This window comes from Schistocerca serialis, chromosome 9 (genome assembly GCF_023864345.2).
Source record: "Schistocerca serialis cubense isolate TAMUIC-IGC-003099 chromosome 9, iqSchSeri2.2, whole genome shotgun sequence".
In the NCBI taxonomy this organism is placed as follows: domain Eukaryota; kingdom Metazoa; phylum Arthropoda; class Insecta; order Orthoptera; family Acrididae; genus Schistocerca; species Schistocerca serialis.
Genome location: NC_064646.1, coordinates 430,969,437 through 430,992,761, shown reverse-complemented (window position 1 = coordinate 430,992,761; position 23,325 = coordinate 430,969,437). Strand labels below are relative to the sequence as shown.

The window sequence follows — 23,325 nt, the reverse complement described above, 5'->3', positions numbered from 1 at the left end:
TCCCCGAGGTCAATTCGACCAGTTTTTCGATTCGTCTGTAAAGAATTCGCGTTAATATTTTGCAGCAGTGGCTTATTAAACTGATATTTCGGTAATTTTCACATCTGTCAACACCTGCTTTCTTTGCGATTGGAATTATTATATTCTTCTTGAAGTCTGTGGGTATTTCGTCTGTCTCATACATCTTGCTCACCAGATGGTAGAGTTTTGTTAGGCCTGACTTTCCGAAGGCTGTCAGTAGTTCTAATGGAATGTTGTCTACTCCCTGGGCCTTGTTTCGACTTACGTCTTTCAGCGCTCTGTCAAACTCTTCATGTAGTATCATATCTAGTATTTCATCTTCATCTACATTGTCTTCCATTTCTATAATATTGTCCTCAAGAACGTCGCCTTTGTATAGAACCTCTACATACTCCATCGTATTATGCAGCTTAATATTGAAGGTATAAGCTCTGCCAAATGTGAGTATCTACAGAAACAACTGCATGAGTAGTTCCGGCAATTACAAACAAGTAGTGGGACGTTAAGTACTTGTGGGAACACTGGACACATAGTAGGGAAGTCATTCTGATATACACAATTACAAGCAGTGGTTTCCGAGGTGTGACGATATGATTTTTTTAATAGACTACTATTGTTTCAGTACTAGCAACATTAATGACTTCCACTTCTTGAGAGGACGAGCTACAACAAACACCGATGGCAAGTCGGGGTTTACACTAAAGAAATGCGGTGGGTGTTTTGACTCCTAGGAAGATGCAGTCGACAGTTACAGCAGTTCTCCAAGTCTAGTGCGGAGGAGGAAGACTAGGAGCATTACCTAGAGCAGACGTGGTGCTGGGAATGTCGACTGATTGCCCGGTTGCTTGAAACCCGCTGCCCCGCCCGCGCGCTCTCCCCAGGCCGCTGCGAGCCGGCCGCTCTATCCGTGGCTGGTGTTGCCCAATTGCCGGCTGCTCTCCGGACTCCGCCCTCGCCGCATCCGCCGCCGCCGCCGCCGCCGCCACGCCTATATATCGGACCGCCACCGGACGAGCCGGCACTTCTCAGCCAGTTCCTCTCCGATCACTGCCCACCGCCAGCCACACAGCAGCCACCATGGTTAAGGAATTCGCAGGCATCAAGTACAAGCTCGACTCGCAGACCAACTTTGAGGAGTACATGAAGGCCATCGGTAAGCCACCCGTGCACTTATTTACGTGTCTTTATTTCCTTGCCTGTCGTAATTCTCCTGTATGCAGATAGCTACTCACTGTTTTTATTGTTCTACCAGTGATTAGTGCTGTATCTAAATGTTTTGTAGTTTTGCTCCTCTTACGACTTTAATGTCTCCACCATTTATTCCTGTCTTGTTTATCTTGTTGTGGTCTTCGATCTGAAGACTGGTTTGACGCAGCTCTCCATGTTACTTTAGCCTGTCCATCATCTTCTCTGCATAATTACTCCAACCTGCAACTGTTTGAACCTACTTACGCTATTCCGGCCTTGGTCTCCATCTACAATTTTTACTCCCTACGATTCCTTGTTGTCCTATCAGCCAATCCCTTTTTTAGTCAATCTATGCCATAAATTACTTTTCCATCTACTCATCTAATCTTTAGTATTCTTCTGTAGCACATTTCAAAAACTTTATCCTCTTTTTGTCTGAACTACTACACACTTTACACCCCTCACAAATACCTCCAGAAAATAACTGCTAGCGCTTAAATTTGTATTATATGTTGACAAATTCCTCTATTTCGGAAACACTTAACTTATTATATCCAGTTTACATTTTGTATACTTTCTATCTAGTTCATCGTCAGTTATTTTGCGGTCCAAACAGTAAAACTCACCTGTGTCTAAGTTCTTAGCACAGATCTTTCACCATCGTCTGGTTTAATTCCACCACATTTCATTACGCTTGTTTTACTTTTGTTGTTTTTAATCTTGCACTCTCTTTTCAAATCACTAAGCGTTTCACTCATCTGATATTCCAAGTCCTTTGCCGTTACATTACAGAGTCATCCGCAAATCTCAAATTATTACTCCTTCTTACTGAGCTTTAGTTTCGTTTCTCTATTACTCCTTGGTTCCTCTCACAGTTTCCTCAGTGTACATCTTCAATAACGTCTGGGACAGCCCACACCAACAACGTTCTACAGCACGACAGTTGCACTGCTGCGCGCCTCTTTTCTAGTATTTTGTCTGTCTGGATTTTAGTTCGATACTGAGGTACAGTTTCAGGAGCTTTTTCATAGCTCTCTTCCAATGTCCAACACCAGAAAACGCTTTTTCTAGAAATAACTTTGCTACCTACCTTTGGGCACTCTATTTATTATGTCTTTCTTGCTTCGGCCGCGTTCAGGAAATTTTTTCACATAGCAGGATTTACTCAGTCTTCACTTTTCCTGAGACTGTAATGTTTAACGAATCACTATTCTATATTTCATGGTTCTTCATCAATTTTGTCTTTGATTTACTCGTTCGTAACCCACATTTTATTAAATGTAGGTCTTCAATTCAGTTGAATGTTCCCGGTGTTTCTTTATGCCGTTTGTCTATTCCTCATGCAGTTTTATTATGAGTTCCTCAACAGACATTAGTTGGTGTTTCGTCCAGAACAGCACCGGGAATTCATAACATGATTCCCAGTATCCATTCACATAGTAAAATACTTCTAGTGCTTCCAGATCTTTTTTTGTGTTAGTTGTATTGCTATTTGTTCTCTTGCTTGCTACTACTCTCCGTGCCAAACTAAATGCTTTTTGTCACTAGTCAACATCGCTATATCAAATCAAATAGCAGCCCAAATACGACATGAAGTGATCCCCCCTAGACACGATGGAACTGCAGTTCACCTACCCTGATGGCCTCTAGAAGCTGGTCTGTATTTGGCTTCTGTTTTGTAGTTTCTTTTTATTTCTTAGACTGACGAGTACCTGTGCTCAGAAAGATTTTGTCGAGTTCACACTGTCTGCTGGAGTCGATTCACTTGTAGTGCAGCCTATTTCTTTCTTTTAGCTTAAGTCGAATCGTGTTCTAAGTGCCAATTTAACTGTTCGTCTTCTATTTTCTTGAAAATCGGAAGGTTTTGCGTCGTCTGTGTACCTTAACATTCTTATCTATTGTCATTGCTCTTCTATTCCATTTATGAAACTTTCTTTCACATCCACATTGCGTCTTCGGCACTAAGTATGGATACAGTAAAGATAAATGCAGCCATAACTAATGCCGTTATTGACATCAGATGTGTAGGTTGATTCTTACAAAGAAGAAGACAGCAACGAGCCGATAGTGGCTGGTTGCTGTCTTCTTCTTTGTAAGAATCAACCTACATTAATCGTACATAGCCACAGTCTCACCATGCCAGTTTTAGACAAAATAACATTAGATACTGTTTCTTGATCTTCTTTTCATTATTCACACCTCTTGTGTGTGAAGAAGAGCAAACGATAAATCAAATTCTCATGTGTGAAGAAAATGGTTTGAAAACTGCTGACATGCTGAGCTTGCGCAAGATAACAGACAATGCCATTGAACGAATAACGTGAAAGTTTGTGCGTAGTAACGTGTCCCTCAACATAAATCGAAATATGCTATTTCAAATTTGAAAGTTTGTAACATATTTCAGGTATGTCTTATCTAAATATACTGACCGAGGTGTGTTTCGGAAGCAAAGTATGTATAAATTACTTCCATTCGTTTTTCCGGTTGTTGTATATTACGTGTGTGTCTTTGTACGTTACTCCCATTCTTCTAATGATTATTAACGTCGTATTCCATCTTAAATTGTTGAAAGGTTTGTCTAATTTCATTTTTTTTATCATTCATGTTATTTTTCTTTTGTTCTTTCTTCATTTACTAATCGTGAAACCGAAATTAGTTCTGTCTTAGTTCTATGGTATCTGAATACAAACAGATCTTCTTTTAGCACCAATGGCTGGGTGTTGTGTGATGTCCTTAGGTTAGTTAGATTTAAGTAGTTCTAAGTTCTAGGGGACTGATGACCACAGCAGTTGAGTCCCATAGTGCTCAGAGCCATCTTTTAGCACCTCATTAGATTATCTTTCAGGTCTGTAGTATCTCGTCAGCAATTTTAGGTGTTTACTGACGTCTGGTAGCTCTCACGTTTATCTACATGTGCCAACTATCACTGTAGACTGAAGTACGGCTACAGGTAAAAGCCAGATGCTGATATCTGATGAACCAAAGTCAGACCACCCAGTTTAGTTACCTTAACCAATATTGTAATGTCGCTGAATTAAGCTTTCACATAAAATATTCAGAAAATCCAGACAGGCTCAGCGGGACTCTGTTATTGTCCGCTCGTGATGCTGTTGTGTACTGTAAAGTATCGTCGCTGGAAGATCCTCACGAAGCGCATACGGAATTCCAATCAATGACAGCTCTCTGTAAATGTGCATAAATGTGGTACAATGCTTATAGCAAAGAGAAATACATGTACAGTATCGTATTACAAGATCAGCGGTGATCATCTTGGACACGTCACATTCTGTGGTAATACTAAGAAACGACATGAAAGCCTAAAATCAGTATTAGGGAAGGCGAATGGAAGACTTAGCTTTGTAGGAAGGTCTCTGGAAAAGCGCAATGCATCTGTGAAGAAAATCGAAAGCAAGATGCTAGTGGGACCAGTTCCAGAGTACATTACAGCGTTTGGAGTCCTTATCAATTAGGCATCACATCAGGCATCGAATGATTTCAGAGACGGGCTGCTAAGATCGTAACACATCGATATAGCCTGTACAAAAGTGTGACAGCAATGCACGGGGAACTTATTTGGGATTCTTTGAAAGAAACACGATGTAGCTGGTTCAAATGTCTCAGAGCACTATGGGACTTAACATCTGAGGTCATCAGTCCCCTAGACTTAGAACTACTTAAACCTAACCAACCTAAAGACATCACACACATCCATGCCCGAGGCAGGATTCGAACCTGCGACCGTAGCAGCAGCACGGTTCCGGACTGAAGCGCCTAGAACCGCTCGGCCACAGCGGCTGGCGCGGACCCCTGTTCCGTAAACTTAGAGAACCTGTATCTGAATAGTATTGTGCGATGATTACGCTACCTCCATCCTATTTCTCACATAGAGGTCATGAAAATAAGATAAAGAGAATTACGGCAAGTACAGAGGCACCTATGCAGGCATCTTTCCATAGCTATAGCTAAATACGCGAATGGAATAAAAAAGAAAATCGATAGTGTTGGCAAGTTGTAACGTCCGTCACGCAATGCACAGTGATAGTCGGAGTATATACATAGACGTAGATTTACATCATTTTCACTGCAGTTAACTTTTTTCATTCAAAAGTCGTACAAATTCACGCACTGAACAGTCAAGCTTTAGCGGATTTTTATGATATCCTTTTCACGGAGTTATCGACGTTTCACACGTTCTCATTTCACAGGGATACGTTTCGTCGATATTTGTGGTCCGGTTGTTGACCGACGCTGAGCGCCTAACATCGGTGTAACGGTGCGCTGTGTGTTCTCACTTCCTAGTTAGACTTCCGGTGCGAAGAGGCCCGGCACGTAGTGTACACATCGGCGTCGTTACCGCGCCTTCCGTGTAAGAACTTCCGACGAGGTTGATGAACGTCTGGGGAGGCCTTGGTAGCGGGAAGCGATTCTTAAAAACGGTCAATGAGAACTACACAAAGCAATCGGGTATGAATCAGTCCCAGTGAATTGACTGCCCGACGTACAGATAAAACAAGTAAATAAAGTACGTTGTGATCTAACGTAAGATTAGCATATGCTATGCCTTTTGCTCTGTAGAGTGTTAACGTCATTTTAACATACCAGTCATCAATAAGTGAAATTTTCATATAAGGTATGAAACAACAGCTCCCTTCAGTAAATGATATAAGTGGAGATGATGATACCTTACAAAAGGATTCGTGTAATTTAATGGTAATCGACATAAAGGTTGGTTTTCTACAACCCTCCATTCCTTTTGTATGCCAAATATCCTCTTTACTTCACCCCATCTCATAAACTGCCTCATCATCTGGTAAATACTCGTGCATGCATGTCAAAGCCTGCACCTTGCAATTCTTTTCTTCCGGCGTCGCTGCAACAAGTTTTTAGCAACGACTCATTGCATGACATGTGCATGCATGTTCTTTCTCTTAGAAGAAAGGACAGAAGCAACATTACGAATCAACGTCGTATCGACGACAAGGTCATTACAGGCGGAGCACCTGTCCAGACTGTGATAGCATGAGAAAGGATATCGCCGTAGCATTTGCACAGGAATCATCCCGGCATTTTCTTTAAGCTGTTTAGAGAAAGCACGGAAATCATAAATCCTAGTGGCTGGACGGAGATTTCAACCTCTGTACTCCCTAAAAGCAGTCCATTGTCTTTGCCACTGGATCATTTCGCTTGCTCCACTCTGTTTAATGATTTTCCACGTAAGGTACTGCAACTCGTTAGCTCGTTGCAGAACGCTTTCATTCCTTACTCGTTTAAAACATCGCATTTAAATTCAAATTTGGATACTGAAAGCTTTAATTGACAACGTCATTGTGATTGACATTGTTATGTCTGAAGACTGATTTGATGCATTTCTCCACGCTGTTTAGTCCCTTGCAGGCCCTTTCATTTCTGCATGACTACTGAAACGTACGTTCACTTGAACGTGGTTGGTGTAGTCAACTCTGTTTGTCATCTACCATTTTTACCACACACATTTCCCTCCACCACAAAATCTATAAAACCTTAATGTCTCAGAATATCGATGTAAACTTCTTTTAATCAGTTTGTGCAGTATATTCCATTTTCTCTCCAATCCATTCACTACCTCATCATTACTTATCCAATATACTCATCTAACCATCAGTATTCTCATTCAGCACAACATTTCAAAACAGTGAATGCACTTCTTGCCTGAACTGTTTATCATCCAACTTTTACTTCCATACGAGGATGCACTCCAGATAAATACCTTCAGAAAAACTTCCTGAAACTTAAATTGGTGTTCAGCGTTAACAAACCTTGCTTTTTCACGAATGATTGTCTTAGTACCGCGAGTAGGCATAACGTCTCTACTTCGATATCGTCACTTATCTTACCGAAAAACAAAACTCATCTACTACTTTTATTGTTTCATTTCCCAATCTAATTCACTCAGCATCGCTTGATTTAATTCGGTTACAGTCCGTTACCGTATTGATGGTTTTATTGATATTCATCTTAAACCTCTTTTCAAGAAGCAATACTGTTCGTTGAAGTGCTGTTCCAAGTCATTTGCCGTCTAAGACAGCATAAGCAAGCAGCAGATTTTAAGTTATATGCTTTTCCTGAATAACTTTAGAGGAATCATTTCTAAAAACTTGTAAACAAAATCCAGGAGATAGTTGAATACAGCAGGCGTAAACATATTAATATTACATAACGAGAAATGATCTTTTTTGTGTCTGCGAGAGAGATAGCAGTGGCTGGAGAGCCCGCACTTTTGTTGAATAAGGATGAGTAACTGGTTGGGTAAAATCTTGTCGAATAGATTCATGTAAAGTGATTAGGCATAAGAGTGTAACTTGTTGTATGGATGCTTGTGTATGTGGGTTGTTTGATCTGTTAGTGCTCCTTACGCTCAGTTCAGGTGGATGCAATCGGGTAAGAAGTGATTTTCTCACACCTTCTCTTCTTACATAGTTTATTATCCGCCTGTACCTTTCACAACTCTCCTCGTATATCTGATATCTGTGGTCATTAAATAACTGCAGAGCAAGATCTGATACCGTCCAAAGTCTTTACGTCTGAACAAAGGTAAATCTTTCTCGATCGTCGCGTCTTTTCGGCCAAACGTCTGTAGCAAAAAGTACCCAGCAACGTGTACCTGATCCAAAACCATTCTGCATTCAAAGGAAGACTAAAGTTTTTCTCGTTATCATCGGGTAGCTTCTCTCTCGGTATATTCAAGCAGTCATCCCCCTGCCTTTCTCAATTCTTTCTTTGATATCAATTAATTTTTCTCCCACTACCTTTCCGAAGAATATTTACTATTATTTCTCACCCCATCCCTACGAATTACCGTCTTCCTACACGATTCTTTCGGCATTGCTACGCAACTCTGAGTGTTGATAAATGTGGGACGATTTGAATAGAGACTGTCCACAAATCGTTCTGCATACAGTATTGCTGCTCTTGGTGCAACTTCTTCTCTCCATAAATTAATACAATGTCAATCAACTCTTCATTTGCGAACGTCATTGTACATTCGAAATAGCTGAAAAAATTAATAACGATTCGACAATATAAATGTTTTACGAAAAACGTTGTGTAACTGGTCCCATTCCACTCTACTCAAATGGTCTGAAGAACAACACACAATTAATAAAATATGTATTACTTCATTGGCGCGTCTTTCCGTTGGTAGTGCAGTAGAGACAATTTGACACGAGAGCACCATAAATATTTAAGTGTGTGTGTGAAATCTTATGGGACTTAACTGCTAAGGTCATCAGTCCCTAAGCTTACACACTACTTAATCTAAGTTATCCTAAGGACAAACACACAGACACTCATGCCCGAGGGAGGACTCGAACCTCCGCCAGGACCAGCTGCAGAAATATTTAAGTTTTAACGAATTGTTACCACATAAGTGTTGTCAATTTATGAAATATTTACGGCATTGAATATACCTCATTGCGAGCTGCTATACAGGATACGAAAAGCATAGTTTTACTTTGAAACAAAAGGTTGGTGTAGCTCCATACGTGTGTAATGGGTTACGGAAAGCCTTTATTCCCTGAATTACGGGCCCCTTCTGACTGTTTGTGTTTGTTGAAAGATCTCACGAATATCCTTAGCGTTCCGTAGGATATTTGTGAATGAACACCCTGTATCTTGCAATCTCCGAAGCAACCGACCGCTGGCGAGCACGTCCACTTGCTGGGGGCCCCGCATCTCTCAGGCACACAACTATGGTGACTCACTGCTTCCTTTAACCCCGCCGTGCTCCCGCCGTTCGGCAGCACTTAATCACTGATTAAGAACGTAATTGTATGCTACAGTCTTTGTCCTACGCAACAGGGTACGCCGCCGGACGTCTCACAACCCCGATCTGCTCACGTTCTGTGACCGGAACGGACTGAGCGCAGACCGAAGGCATCAGAATAAGACTGGCCTTGGTTCACAGGGCCTTGCTATGAATGAAGTGGCGCTCTGGTTAGCACCTTTGACTCGGGAATGCGACAGTTCAAATCCGAGTCCAGCCGTCCGGATTTAGATTTTCCGTGATTCCCCTAAATCTCCCCTGGGAAATGCTGGGATGATTCCTCTGAGAGGACACAGCCGATTTCCTTCCACATTATTGAACACAATCCGAGTTTGTGCTCCGTCTCTAAAGACCTCGTTGTCGATGGGAAGTCAAACGCTCTTATTCGTTCCTAGCTTGTTATTATTAGAACGAAAACAGTTCATTTATTTACTTTGTTAGCAAATTAATTGCTAAACTTACACATACCACCCAGGTATGCTCCGTTCCTACACTTGGATCTACAGGGAGGAGTTTGTATAATGACACTCAGTGGTTATGACTGGGGAAGTGAGGTCCAGAATGTGAAGTTACGGTCACACTCCTGGTGAACAGGCGCCGACCAAATTACCAGTAGCTCCAAATCAGACGCAGAGTGGATTTTTATTAAATGAAGTGCCTGTTCTGTTAGTTCCACCGTACCGAGCTCCATTCTCCCGTGTTCACCACCGTTGAGGTTTTCGCTGTCATCCTAGCAAAGGACCCTCGTGGGATGCCTCCCATCTTTCCTTTCTTTTGACGAAGTTGTTTTATTTCTTCTATCGGAGCTTAAATTCCTAGTTTCTTTCACAGCTTGCTCAATCTACACATTAAGTAATACCGAGGATAGGATAAAACCCTGTTTCACTCTCTTCTCAATTTCTGCCTCCTTTCATGTCCTTCTACTCTTATAATCACAGTTGGGTTTCTGTAAAAATTATAAATAACTTTTCCCTCTCTGTATTTTATCCCCGCTGCCTCAAAATTTCAATCTCAGTCAACAATATCAAAAACTGTTTCGGAATGTACAAATATTGTAAATACAGTTTTGTATTTGCTCGCCCTATCTTCTAAGATAAGTCGTATTGTCAGTATTGCCTCTAGTCTTTTTACACTTCTCCGGTACCCAAAGTGACTCTCCATAACACGCAAAGGCATACCACTTCCAGCAGGACAATGCTTAGTACAGTATTACGGTGTTCAAACACATCTCGGGGCTGAAAACAGCTCCTTCTGAGCAGGCAAATAGATGAATGGTTCAAATGGCTCTGAGAAGTATGGGACTTAACATCTGAGGCCATCAGTCCCCTAGAACTTAGAACTACTTAAACCTAACTAACCTAAGGACATCACACACATCCATGCCCGAGGCAGGATTCGAACCTGCGACCGTAGCAGTCGCGCAAATAGACGAAGACCAGCGTTCTTAACTGTAACCTGTAAAGCCGCCAAAAATCTGTGTCCATTTCCATCTATTTAAAATGGAACAGGGATCTGCTCGTATGGAAGGCAGATGGATGCGATTCATCGATAGCATTTTCCATCCACTAATGTGGTCACGAATTACACATTTGCAACAGATAACTGAGTACTGCCTGTCACCCTGTAAGCCTCGCGATTTTTGGCTGGCAATTTCGTCTTGGGTTTAGTCAGTGGGGGAGAGGTTCAGCGCGATTTGCTACAAGCAGAAGTTATGCATCTCAGAAAATGTTAATTCCATAATTGTGAGAACGTACTTTCGAAATTGAGGTAAGATTTTATTTCTTCCTCCACCATGAATATCGTGTGAAGAGCACAAAGGGCAAATTAGAGATATTCGGTCTTAATCGAAGTCGTTTTTTCCGTACACCGTCCGTGAAACGTGGCACAAGTAGGTAGGCCTCTTCTATCGTACAACCTGTTCTACATGCGATAGGTTCTCTTTCAGTAATAAATGTGCAAGAGATGAGCGGGACTAATTTTTGCTCTTCTTTATTACTCTACTGCGCATAAGAGAGGCAGTAAAAGATATGGAAAAATACGGCACCACGTTGGCATGTCTACGTGTCTAAAGTTCGATCGCCCTTGATACGACCTCAGGCGCTTATCTGTTTGAGTAAAGGTATCATTAACCTGGCTGTTTGCACTGTTCTCACTCGAGGCCGTCGATCCACTCGTGTTTATCGAATGCCGGCTCCCGATAGGAGACACACCCCGCACCCGTTGTAATCCAGCTGTGATAAGCGAGCCAGGCCGAACTTTTACTCACATAATCACGTCCTCTTGCGGAAATGCGCGTCCTATTAATTTGAGAACGGAGTTTCAGTTACTGCACACGTACATCTAGGTCAAGTTTAACAACATGCACAGTAAGGAAAAGTACAGGGTGACAATTACTGAACTATATAAACGAAATATTCATAAATTCTGAACGGTTGGCCGCCGGGCATGATGAGAATCAGTGCGGTTTGGTTTAGCGACGAAGCCCACTTTAGATTTGGATAGGTTCGTCAATAAGCAAAATTGGCGCATTTGGGGGACTGAGAATCCGCATTTCACGATCGAGAAATCTCTTCCCCCTCAACGGGTGACTGTGTGATGTGCAATTTTCAGTCACGGTGCGATATTCCTTGATGTCACGGTGACTACCGAACGGTACGTGAAGGTTTTGGAAGACGATTTCATCCCCATTGTCCAAAGTGACCCTGATTTCGGCAAGATGTGATTCACGCAAGACGGTGCTCGACCCCACAGAAGCAGGAGAGTGTTTGATGTCCTGGAGAAGCACTTTGGGGACCGCTTTCTGACTCAGGTGTACCCAGAGGCCACCGGCAAGGACCTCGATTGGCCGCCATATTCTCCAGATCTGAACGCGCGCGACTCCTTTTTGCGGGGCTATATTAAAAACAAGGTGTACTGCAATAACCCCAAAACAATTGCTGAACTGAAAACAGACGTTCAGGAGGTCATCGACAGTATCGATGTTCCGACACTTTAGAGGGTCATGCAGAATTTCGCTACTTGTCTGCGCCACATCATCGTCAATGAGGGCAGGCAAATCGAACATATTATAACCTGAATGCGGATATCTGAAGTGACCTTTAAAGGTTGAAATAAAGTGTGTGTACGCCGTAGTTTGTAACTAATTTACGGTTTTATTTTCATTCAGTTCAATAAGTGCCGCCCTATAAATTTCAAACCGGAACTACGTCGAGAGAAAAGATTTCCATGGATAAAACGCACTCACAGTATTGTCAAATACAGTGTCTCAGGTAACTGAATGTCTTTGGAGGAATGGCAGGCCATTCTTCCTCAAAAACCGAATCCAGAGAATTACTGATGTTAGACGCTAATGTCTTGAGCGAAGTTGACGTTCTCACGCATCCCAAAGATGTTCCATTCAGCCCAGGTCCGGACTCTGAGCAGGTCAGTCATTTTCGGGAATGTTACTGTCTACAAACCATTGTCTCACATATGCTGCCTTATGGCAGGGTGCATTATCATGCTAACACAAACAACCATCGTCTCCAACCTGCGTATCTGCTGTGTACAGTACTCAGTTTTGCGAAATGTGTTCATATCCTTCCGCATTTAGCGTTTTCTGAAGCGCAATAAGTGAATCATACCCTAATCACTAGAAATGCCCCGATACAATAACAGCACTACCTGCGTACTTCACTGCGGGCACTACACGTTATGGCAGATAACGTGCTACAAGCAATCGCCAGGTGCAGTCCCTTCCGTCGGATTGCTGCAGGATATAGCGTGATTCATCCCTCCAAAGCACCCGTTTGTAGTCATCCACCTTACCCGTGGCGTCGGTCGTTACACCATTTCAAGCGTGGCTTAGCACCGACTGCAGAAATATCTGGCTTACGAGGAGCTGCTTGACCATTGTACCACACAGTTTTTAACTCCATACGCCAGCTAGCTGGACTGTTAGCAGTATTGGTATTGTATTGTATGTTAACCGGGGGCCTAGAAACGACGGAGAGGCTCCTTCCCCGCCGCAGCCGCAGTGGTCCACAACTCCACGATGGCTACCGCAGTCCACTTCACCCTTCCGCTGCCCCACAGCGAACCCCGGGTTATTGTGCGGTTCGGCCCCCGGTGGACACCCCCCCCCACCCCTCCCAGGGAACCACTCACACCAGACGAGTGTAACCCCTATGTTTGGGTGGTAGAATAATGGTCATGTACGCGTACGTGGAGAACTTGTTTGTACAGCAATCGCCGACATAGTGTAACTGAGGCGGAATAAGGGGAACCAGCCCGCATTCGCCGTGGCAGATGAAAAACCGCCTAAAAACCATCCACAGACTGGCCGGCTCACCGGACCTCGGCACAAGTCCGCCGGGCGGATTTGTGCCGGGGACCAGGCGCTCCTTCCCACTCCGGAAAGCCGTGCGCTACACCGCACGGCCAACCGGGTGCGCCTACTGTTAGCAGTACTTGGGACCTCGCGAATGATTCCTTCAACTGATTTCATGCGGTTTTTTACAGTCACCCTCCGCAGTGTTCGCAGGTCCTAGTCATCAGTACATGAGGTCTTCCTCATCTTGGTTTAGCTACGGTTCTTCCTTTGCCGTTTCACTTCACATTCGAGGTAGTAACAGTCGTATTAGGCAGCTTTAGAAGGTTTGAAATGTACCTGATGGGTCTATCACTGAGATGGCATCCAGATACTACTCCACGTTCGAAGTCACTGAGCTCTCCAGACGTACCCACTCTGCTGTTACTGTTTCCCTATCAACAACACAATACTTACCAACTCCTTTTATGCTGGCGGGTCCGACTCTTGTGACATCTGGAGGTCATTTCTGCATTACACAGTGTTGTCGGAGTACTTTTGGTCAGATCGTGTATCATATGTGGCCGTGACCTTAGAAACGGAAGATTTTATTTAAGTCCGCAGTCTTTGAATTTTAATGACAAGTCAGTTACTCTCGTTTCCACTACCGCTCATTACCTCTGTATTTACTCTGTTTACCCTTCAAGTGTTTTCTATGCTTCCTTTATTTTCAGCAGGTGCTTCCAGTATCCGATAATGTGCCCCGAAGAGCAATATTGTCTGTCCACTTCCTTTGTTGTTTTTAACATAGAAGTTGATGAAAAGTGATTAAAAACTGAAAGCTTCCCTTACACCCTTCTGCGACTCCAATCCTGCAAAAGTGAGGTAAGACACGGTAGTGAAATTCTTTTCGCCCAACGAGTCCCCTGCTTTGTTCGTTATTGAGAAGGAAAAACTGAAGGAAAGTGGATACAATGATCAAATCAGACAAAATTATAAAAACTAACGACTATGGAGTTAGTTAATTGATATACGTTATTTGAAAACCAGTAACTCCCAAGTATAAAACAGTTTCATATCTCAGATTACTTTACAAATGTAGGAGTCATATAAGAACCACATCCCAACAACACAGTTTTGTTTAACATTTACACAACCGAAATTGGGAACAATTTATAGTTTTCTAAAAAATTGATTTTTCTCCTGAACTATGAGTCATACAGTGATATAATTTTGTTGGTATCGCCAGTGGTAAATGTAGATACTATGTGAAAAATGAGTAAACAATGGACTTAGTAGTAAAGAAATAATAAAATGTCATGCTAAGTTTCACCTCATGAACAACGAACATTTAGTAAGCGATAAACTTATATTTCATATACTTTCATCATTATTTTGGACTGTAAGCGAGAAAAAATTAGAAAAGGCATCCAATTATGTTTAAAATTTGCTGGAAGGCGTTAATACACTGGGTCAGTATACTAATTTGCGCTCCGATTTAATATTAGTTTTTCACACCTTCCGAACTACGTGTCGTACAACGAGATAATTTTGCACCGGTATACGTGGATATTCTCAACAAAATGTGTTGAAAATAGTGTTTGTATTACGGAAGTAATAAATGGAAACGTCACGTCTGATGCCGAAGCTTTTACAGCATGAACTGCGAAAAGGTAGTAATCGATAAACTTTTTTCTGTTCATTATTTTGTGTGGGGTGTCAGCGATAAAAATTTTCGAAAAGGTTTGAAATTATGTGTAACCGTTGTTGGAAGTAGCTAAGTGCTCTCATTCGCACATAATGGCTAAATACGAGTACAATCTGGGTAATTTGCGCACCGCGTGTTGCGGTGCCTCAAGGCGTGTAGGGCCTACTTAGTTCGTTACTTTAATAACTCACTTACTGTGCTAAGTCATTCGCATAAGATTATACTCCTTAATGAGCAGATTATGGAAGTATTTTTAAAGTTTTAAATTTGGTTAATAAATTTCTGAAATATTGAGAATAAAATTTTTGGTGCCCCTAGAAGCCATTAGATAGGCAGCCTGCAAGTGGAATTATCCACTGTTTTAGCTGTTTAGTTATATAGATCCGTACGTTTTGTATTGAAACTTTGCAAAAACGATGAAACGGTTAAATAAAAATGAAAAAAAAACTACCTCTCATGATTTTACTTGCTCCTTACATTGACTTTCAAGTAGTAGATGGGTTCTTCTGCTTAAAGTAGCTCCTGACTTCTCAGCACTCCGCTCAATGAAACCTGTTCGCCTTCATTCCACATAGAGATTCTGGAGGACCTTTTCTTCCTGGTTCATTAGTCTCCTGACTGGTTTGATGCGGCTCGCCACGATTTCTTCTCCTGCGCCAAATTGTTTATCGAAGGGTATCATCTACACCCAACATCGACATAAATACCCTAATGTCTGCCTTCATTTACAATTTTGGCTTGTGCGAAACTCTATAGTGCCAAGGCATTTAACTAACGATACCTTAACATAGTCCTAACATCCATTCCCCTGTTGTAGATAGTGTTTCAAAAATATTCCTTTCCTTATTGATTGTACAAAGAACCTTCTCATTCCTTGTATTATTGGTCGAATTAATTTTATCAGCCTATTGTAACATCACATTTTCATCGATTAGATTATTTCCTGTTCCGCTTTCCTCACTGTCCTTGGTTCAGCTCCAAACAATTCTGCCCTTCAGCCGAACATTCTAAAAAATTCGCATTACGACCTTTGTCTGATACTAGTAGACTTCTTTTGGCAAGGAACCCTCTCTTTGTCTGTGCTAGTCCGCTTCTTATGTCATCTTTGCTTCGTCTGTCAACCGTTTCTTGGTAACACCGCGATCGAATTCCTGTCCTGACTTACCAAATATTGAGAAGAACGGTAAAGTTAGAAGCAAACAGATCTCCAGGATTCCTGGCACAAAGGAAAAAAAAGGAGGAAGGAAAAATAAAGGAGGAGGAAGGGTAAAGTAGAAAGGTGAAAGAGGAAAGCAGGAGGAAGGTTAAGAAATTGAGAGGTTCTGTTGCTAGTCATGCACGTAGGCTGATTTGAGGTATTGAGTATGACAGAGTTATTTCGAAAGAGGAGGGTTCGTTTTATATTTGAAACTGCAGAAATATGTAGCTTCCCTCATGTGTTATTTCTTCTTTATTCAGGTAGTTGATAATATATCTGCATACGAAGTTAGTGTGCTCTGTATATTCAAAGTAGTATCGGACATCCTGCCGGTCGCTCTTAACTAAAACCAACGATGTTTCGACAGGGCATATGGCAGTCATCTTCGTGAGCTATCAATTTCGATAGCCCACCTAAGATAATTGATAATTACCCATTCAAAATATCGTTGCAGTTAACGACTACCGGCAACAAGTCTGAAATCTCTTAGAATATTCAGTTCGATGGAAAAATTTTAAAATTCACAAAGCATATTCTGGCTCGCTTACTCGCTTTACTAAAGATACGTGTAGTATTGTATACAACCAGAACTTGCTATAAGAACTTCGTCAAACCCCTCGTAACTGAGACGCTAGTGTAATTTGTGCCAATCCAGGAAACTAATGCAAGTTTCTGTCCAAAAATGTACAAACGGTATTGACGCAGTAGGAGAGTTAGTCATACAGTTTTCACTGTCACATCGGAGAAAGTCAGGCTGTGATCATTAAGCTTACAAGGGGAGGCCGCCAATTGTGGAATTCAGATTCGATTCATACTGCGCATAATAAAAGCTCATGGCCAGAGGTGTAATGTGGCAAAGCACCAAGATGCACTTCTCAGCCGTTGTCGAGAAAATCGACAGTTAAAAGAAACCGTTGCGCTGAAATACTCTCTACGATTAATAGTTTTCTACAGCGTCGTGGCGCAGCGGTAAGCGCTCGGGTTCGTAATCCGAAGGTCGCCGGATCGAATCTCGCGCCATGCATTTTTTTTATTGTTAGTTTTTTGTAATTCAAATATATATATATATATATATATATATATATATATATATATATATATATATATATATATATATATATATATATACTATTAATGAATTGCTTATGCATGTTGATAAAGGCGGATCGCTCTCCAATTGTGCAGCCTCCATTTTTCCGTTTTTTTAACAGGGTGTACCAAAACTCTCCCGTCCGCACTGATTTTCGACGATGTTGTAAGTTGCGCTAGGGACCGCATCTACCTTCTTTCGAAGTTAGCAGGCAACTACGCTGTTATGCGGCGGCTCGTTTCGGCCCATTCAACATTTGTCCTTCAAGTGTAACGAGCGAGTAACGGAGTTTATATTTCATACCTGCCACAGCGAATTTGTGTTCGTGGGGTCTCATTTCTAATTCGAACGTTTGACTTACGTTATACGTATTCGTTTCGGAATATCGTTTCTACGTCTTCCGTTAACTATACGTGGTTAACATTATGAAGACAATTAATAACATTTGTGAAACACAACTTTGTTTGCGGAAAACATAATGATGTTCGAAGTCGCCAGTTTTTCCACGACAAACAACTTTCAACAACTTATTATATGCATAATTGTTGCAACTGATTGCCAGGAAAAAAAATATATATATATATATATATATATATATATATATATATATATATACATCTGAATTACAAAAAACAAATACTAAAAACAAAAAATTGCATGTTGTGAGATTCGATCCGGCGACCTTCGGATGACGAACCCGAGCGCTTACCGCTGCGCCACGACGCTGTGGAAAATTATTAATCGTTGAGAGTATTTCACCGCAACTGTTTCTTTTAACTGTCGATTTTCTCGACAACGACTGAGAAGTGCATCTTGGTGCTGTGCCACATTACACATCTGGCCATGAGCTTTTATTATGCGCAGTATGATTCGAATCTGAATTTCACAATTGGCGGCCTCCCCTTGTTAGTGATGGCGTTATGTGTTTTCCAGATATTCACCCTTCAACGTGACATATTTTTTGCAGTAGTGGATGTCTTGTGGAAGACCTTAGTTGCAGAATGCAATTTTGCTGTTGAGGTAACAGTGCACCTCGAAAATCACCTCGTTCTCATTACGGAAAAGCTGCCATGCAATGGTCTCTTCATTTGAGATAAGAAGAAGAAGTTACAGTGTGTCGTGTCTGTTAAATATGGAGGATGAACAAAATTTGTTATCCCAAAGAAGCAGCATGTGTGGGTGTGTGCTCCTCAAATGGATTGGGAAGTTGTCTGGAGCAAAAACGCGCCATTTACAATATAAAGTATGTGAAAAAACAGTATAGATCGCGATGGTTATATTACTAAAATGACCTGTTTCGGCCTAGTCTTAGGCCATATTCAGACAGCACCATCAGCTGAAGTTGACGATGAGTAGAACAGTCAGCTGACCTCAGTCGCTGAAGCTCTGAAGATGGCCTAAGACTAAGCAGAAACCGGTCATTTTAATAAAATAACCATCGCTATCTAGAGTGTTTTGTCACCTGATTTTGTATAACTCACAAGATCGCTATTCCCAAAAACGTTTACCAAAAAATTTGAACACAATTTATAGTTTCTCACGACGCTTCGTCCTGATAGACCCCCGTAACATCGTCAGGAGATTCCAGTAGAATACCAATACTCCTGTCGTGGGTGGCTCCTTAGGAATATAATGTTTTAGCACCATGCCATGGCAGTTTCAAGGAACTCTCAGCATCACTTTGCGCGGTGACGACTTGATGTTCGTCACTTTGGGCGGTGATAAATCTTCGTGGTGGTATTGTTAAGCTTTGTTACATCGTCTCGGGGTCATAGTGATGCAGTCAGCACGCGTCCGTGGTGACCAGGCGCTTACAGGAGTCATCAGATTTTACCAGCCACAGCTGCCACATTTCTTGTGGTGCCTCGATTCGCAGAGATTTTGTAATCGATGTGAACAGTAGCAAAACACAGCAGGCGAAAACCTTAGTCATCTCCATAACGTCTATTTTGAGAACTGGCTCGTGACTGATTTGAAGATTTTCCATGATCGTCTCAATTGTGATACGGTGGTCATGGTACACCAGCGACTTCAATTCTCTTGCGATTCTCAGTTCTGCACAGAGATATGGTCTGTCACTTCGTTCTTCGTCATTCAGACTTGTCTGACGAAACCGAATGCACCTGTTACATCTGGCCATTATGTCACATGATAGTGCATTATTGTCGTACACTCCTACCTGTCCAACGTGGATTGTTGCAGCGTTGTTATTCTTCAAATACAGAAAACAGTCTACCACACTAATCCGCTTTATCAATGGCTCGTATGCTATGATTCTGTAGTGCGGGTATTTCAATGTGTACCATAACTGCAGACATGGATTTAAAAAAAAAAATTATGTAACTTTACTTTTTCGAATTGATAATTAAAACTGTACGAGTACGCCTCGTAAATCGCTATGCTTTTCTTTTAGCCTTAGCTGTTTACACTGAGACAGGCGACGACGGTCTTTGTGTGTAGGTGTGGGCGCCATCGAGCGGAAGGCAGGTCTGGCGCTGTCGCCGGTGATCGAGCTGGAGATCCTGGACGGTGACAAGTTCAAGCTCACCTCCAAGACTGCCATCAAGAACACCGAGTTCACCTTCAAGCTGGGCGAGGAGTTCGACGAGGACACCCTGGACGGCCGCAAGGTCAAGTCCATCATCACTCAGGACGGACCCAACAAGCTTGTCCACGAGCAGAAGGGCGACCACCCCACCATCATCATCCGCGAGTTCTCCAAGGAACAGTGCGTTATCGTAAGTGTCCAGTATCAAATGGAATTACCTAGGGGAGCGGTGCATGTGAGCTGAACAGTTTAGTTGGGTTGGTTGGACGGAAGAATGAAGGACAAACGAAAGGTTCGATAGGGGATTAATTGGGGAAAGACGTAGATGTAGGCTGAACATTTTTGTTGGGTCGAGCAGACGGAAGGACAAAGGAAATGAACTCAGCTAACTGGAGAGGCAGGCGAACAGATGGAAGAATGAACGGCGAGAGAACTGTCAGTCTTGTTGGAGGGATCAGATGGAAGGGCGAAGACAGGGACAAGACTCTGGAGTTCAAAACACCATCCACATTGATATGAGAAAAGCCCCAGAAACAATAGCTTCGCAGTACAGGGGTGGGGAAAGGAAGAGGATGGGAATCGTATTGGAGGCGAAACATGAATAACTGAACAACTACTATACCGATGACAACTCGGCACTAATCTTACAAATATAACGTACAACTAAGTCCTTATACCAAGTTTGATGTTTGTAACTTTAATCATTAAGGGATCTAAATTTTAATAAAGCATCGATGAGATGCTGATCACTCCTGATAAATCTCCCGCCAGAGCATGAACTCCCGGCTCCTGGAGTGTTTGGATATCCTTAACACAAACCCGCAGCGAAAAAGAAATAGGTTATCATAGAACGTCATTACAATAATCGGAATATTTTCAACTACAGAGGGTTCGCAACTAATTATCAACGCAGGTAGTAAATTATGAGAAAGGGGTTGGGCAAAGTTTTCGAGGAAGACATTTTCGCACAGTAAAATTTGAGGTACTGGTGCTGGTTCGTGTGGAAGATACATCATCAATAAAAGCCGTCATCTCGCTCGTGAAATTCACACATTGAAGAATACTGGTCGGAGAGCAGTGGTATGGTCGAGATTACACTCATATCATAAACAACATGTCCAAGTAATGGGATATAATGATTTTGAAGAGTTCTGTTTTGTCAACGGATTAATTACAATGGATGCGTTGGGATGGGTTGTTGTAACATTGAACAGCTGTTACGAGGTGAAGTTGTTGCTATGAGGTGTAACTTGCGTGTATCAGTAAAAGACAAAATCTTCATTTCCGACCCTATCACTGCTATTTAGATATACTCAGTTTAAGATCCTCTACGTTTTTTGTAATTTAGCTCTAAAGACATGGGACATTCTATCCGCCACATATAAATGGACACCACATATAAATGGACACTACTCTCTATATTCGAGTTTCTATGATTGTTATAAGCAGACTATATTACAGCAATTATAAGTGCCCATGTACAATAAAAAAATGTTATTGCAGGGACTTCTCTATACATTTTAATTCTTTAGCGCATAGCCTCATTAAGAGACCGATTTACATGCCAGGTTATATGTCTTACCGCTTTAGAGTTACACTCTGGCACTGGCGAGCTTTCGGCAAAATGTATTAGGTGTTCACGAAGAAGCATTAGTTGCTCTAATGATTTAAATAATATAGTACTGCATCAGTTACGTTTCTTCACGTGTAGCATGACGCGTTTCAGGAATTTGTTCCCATTTTCAAGTGTGTACATAACTGTTGTATGAGATGTCTGTGTGTGTGTGTGTGTGTGTGTGTGTGTGTGTGTGTGTGTGTGTGTGTAGTTTGTCTATTTTTGACGTGCTTTGGTCTTCAATGCGTCCTTCATTACGCAGAGATACATATACGTGCAAACCATCAATCACACTGCTTGCTTTACGTTAAAAAAATAAAATGGTACAAAGATAAGGGAAAACAACGAGACTTTTGCAGTACTTCATTACTTAAATCATTATTAACACAGTTACTGGCTTTCAAAAACCTTTAGTATATGGCTGTTTTTCAGAATGACGCTATCTCTAGACTCATTCCGTAACGGTGACCTTTTGTTTCTGTTGCAGACGATTAAACTGGGCGACCTGGTGGCAACGAGAATATACAAGGCCCAGTAAACGGGCACCCGTCCCACCGACTTCCTTTGTTTTCAGCATTAAATGTAATTTTCAGTTTACTGTGTGATCCGAAGTTATTGTTTGCTTTTTTTAAAGTAATATGTGCTTGGTGTGTATCTAATTAAATCATTTTTTACAATTTCACAAACATTTTGTTATCATTCGGTTTCCTTCCCCACTGTCTTTACTGCAGCAATCACGAAACAGATGAGACAACAGCAAATGAGTTCGCAGTCGAACATCTTGAAACACAATCTGACTTCGTCTGTGAAAAAAGTATTGCTCAACATAACGAAAGTAATTAAAAGTAGATAACACGGCCATCAGTATACCGGTGGTCAGTGGACCTGCATGTGAAATGAATGAACTGCCTATGTTAATGGAAATTAAACAGAGGAAAAGCAATAATAATTCCTGAAGCGAATACCAGAATGGAATAACCAGTATATATATAGGTTTGGTAAGAGGTATTTTGAAACCATCAAACTCATGTTAAACTTATTATTCTATTCATGGCTCTAATTTCCAGCAACTGTAGTATTATTTTTTCAGGATAAATTTCAGTCATCAGTTGCAAATAAATTTTATTATGAATTACCGGTTTCGACAAATTAATTCGTCATCTTTAGAAACTGAATTTAGCTGACAGTCAATACCTTCTCCATAAAAGAATAGTGCCACGTTATATTCAGAAATTTCTGAACATATGGTATCATGGCATTATTCTTCTATCAATAAGATACTGACTCTCTGCCAAACTAATTTTCAGAAGATGACAAATTAATTTGTCGACACGGGAAAAGTATAGTAAAATTTATTTGCAAGTGATTACTGAAATTTGTCACGAAAAAATATCTTATTTAGCTACTGTCATTAATACCCATATACCAGGATAGTGTGGATTTCCTGTTTTAACAATAAAGACTCTAAAGGTATACCATTTCCTGCAGCTGTGACAGAATTTTACACCATTCTCGTAATTGCCAAACAGGTCTAACCACTTAACGTACAGTGTGGTCGTACAGCAAACAATGTATTTGCTTCCACAGTGCCAGCCACAAATGGATTCCTCGCTGTAGGAAACCTCCTCGTTGCATCAGCACTTTTTAGATCCAGTCTGCAGGAAAACATCACTTAAAAGTTCCATCAATACGACTTTCAGCCACGTCAAACAAAATTCCAGGTAATTAGTTTGTTAAGCAGACAGTTTGCAATTGGGAGGACAGTAAAAGGCAAATCACGTCGAAAAGCATCGTGAAATAACATCGCAAAGCTTTGTGAATTAGAAATGTCAATGAAATGATTCAATATAAATCTGACAAAATATACC

The 23,325-nt window shown here is 41.5% G+C and overlaps 1 protein-coding gene across 1 annotated transcript; it reads left to right on the top strand.

Annotated features, from left to right (window-relative positions):
- The first annotated feature begins 1,017 nt into the window (after positions 1 to 1,017).
- On the top strand, positions 1,018 to 22,143 carry LOC126418965 (fatty acid-binding protein, muscle). Its single transcript, XM_050086011.1, has 3 exons — positions 1,018 to 1,174; positions 19,755 to 20,032; positions 21,945 to 22,143. Exons 1-3 carry the CDS (start codon positions 1,099 to 1,101, stop codon positions 21,993 to 21,995), a joined length of 405 nt encoding a protein of 134 aa, XP_049941968.1. The 5' UTR covers positions 1,018 to 1,098; the 3' UTR covers positions 21,996 to 22,143.
- Positions 22,144 to 23,325: the final 1,182 nt, after the last annotated feature.

What these genes read in the sequence shown, in the direction of transcription:
- LOC126418965 (XM_050086011.1), top strand. Translation starts at nt 1,099, where the DNA reads ATGGTTAAGGAATTCGCAGGCATCAAGTACAAGCTCGACTCGCAGACC. An exon ending in GGAGTACATGAAGGCCATCG is followed by an intron (nt 1,175 to 19,754) that starts GTAAGCCACCCG and finishes CTTTGTGTGTAG; the next exon opens with GTGTGGGCGCCATCGAGCGG. An exon ending in CCAAGGAACAGTGCGTTATC is followed by an intron (nt 20,033 to 21,944) that starts GTAAGTGTCCAG and finishes TTTCTGTTGCAG; the next exon opens with ACGATTAAACTGGGCGACCT.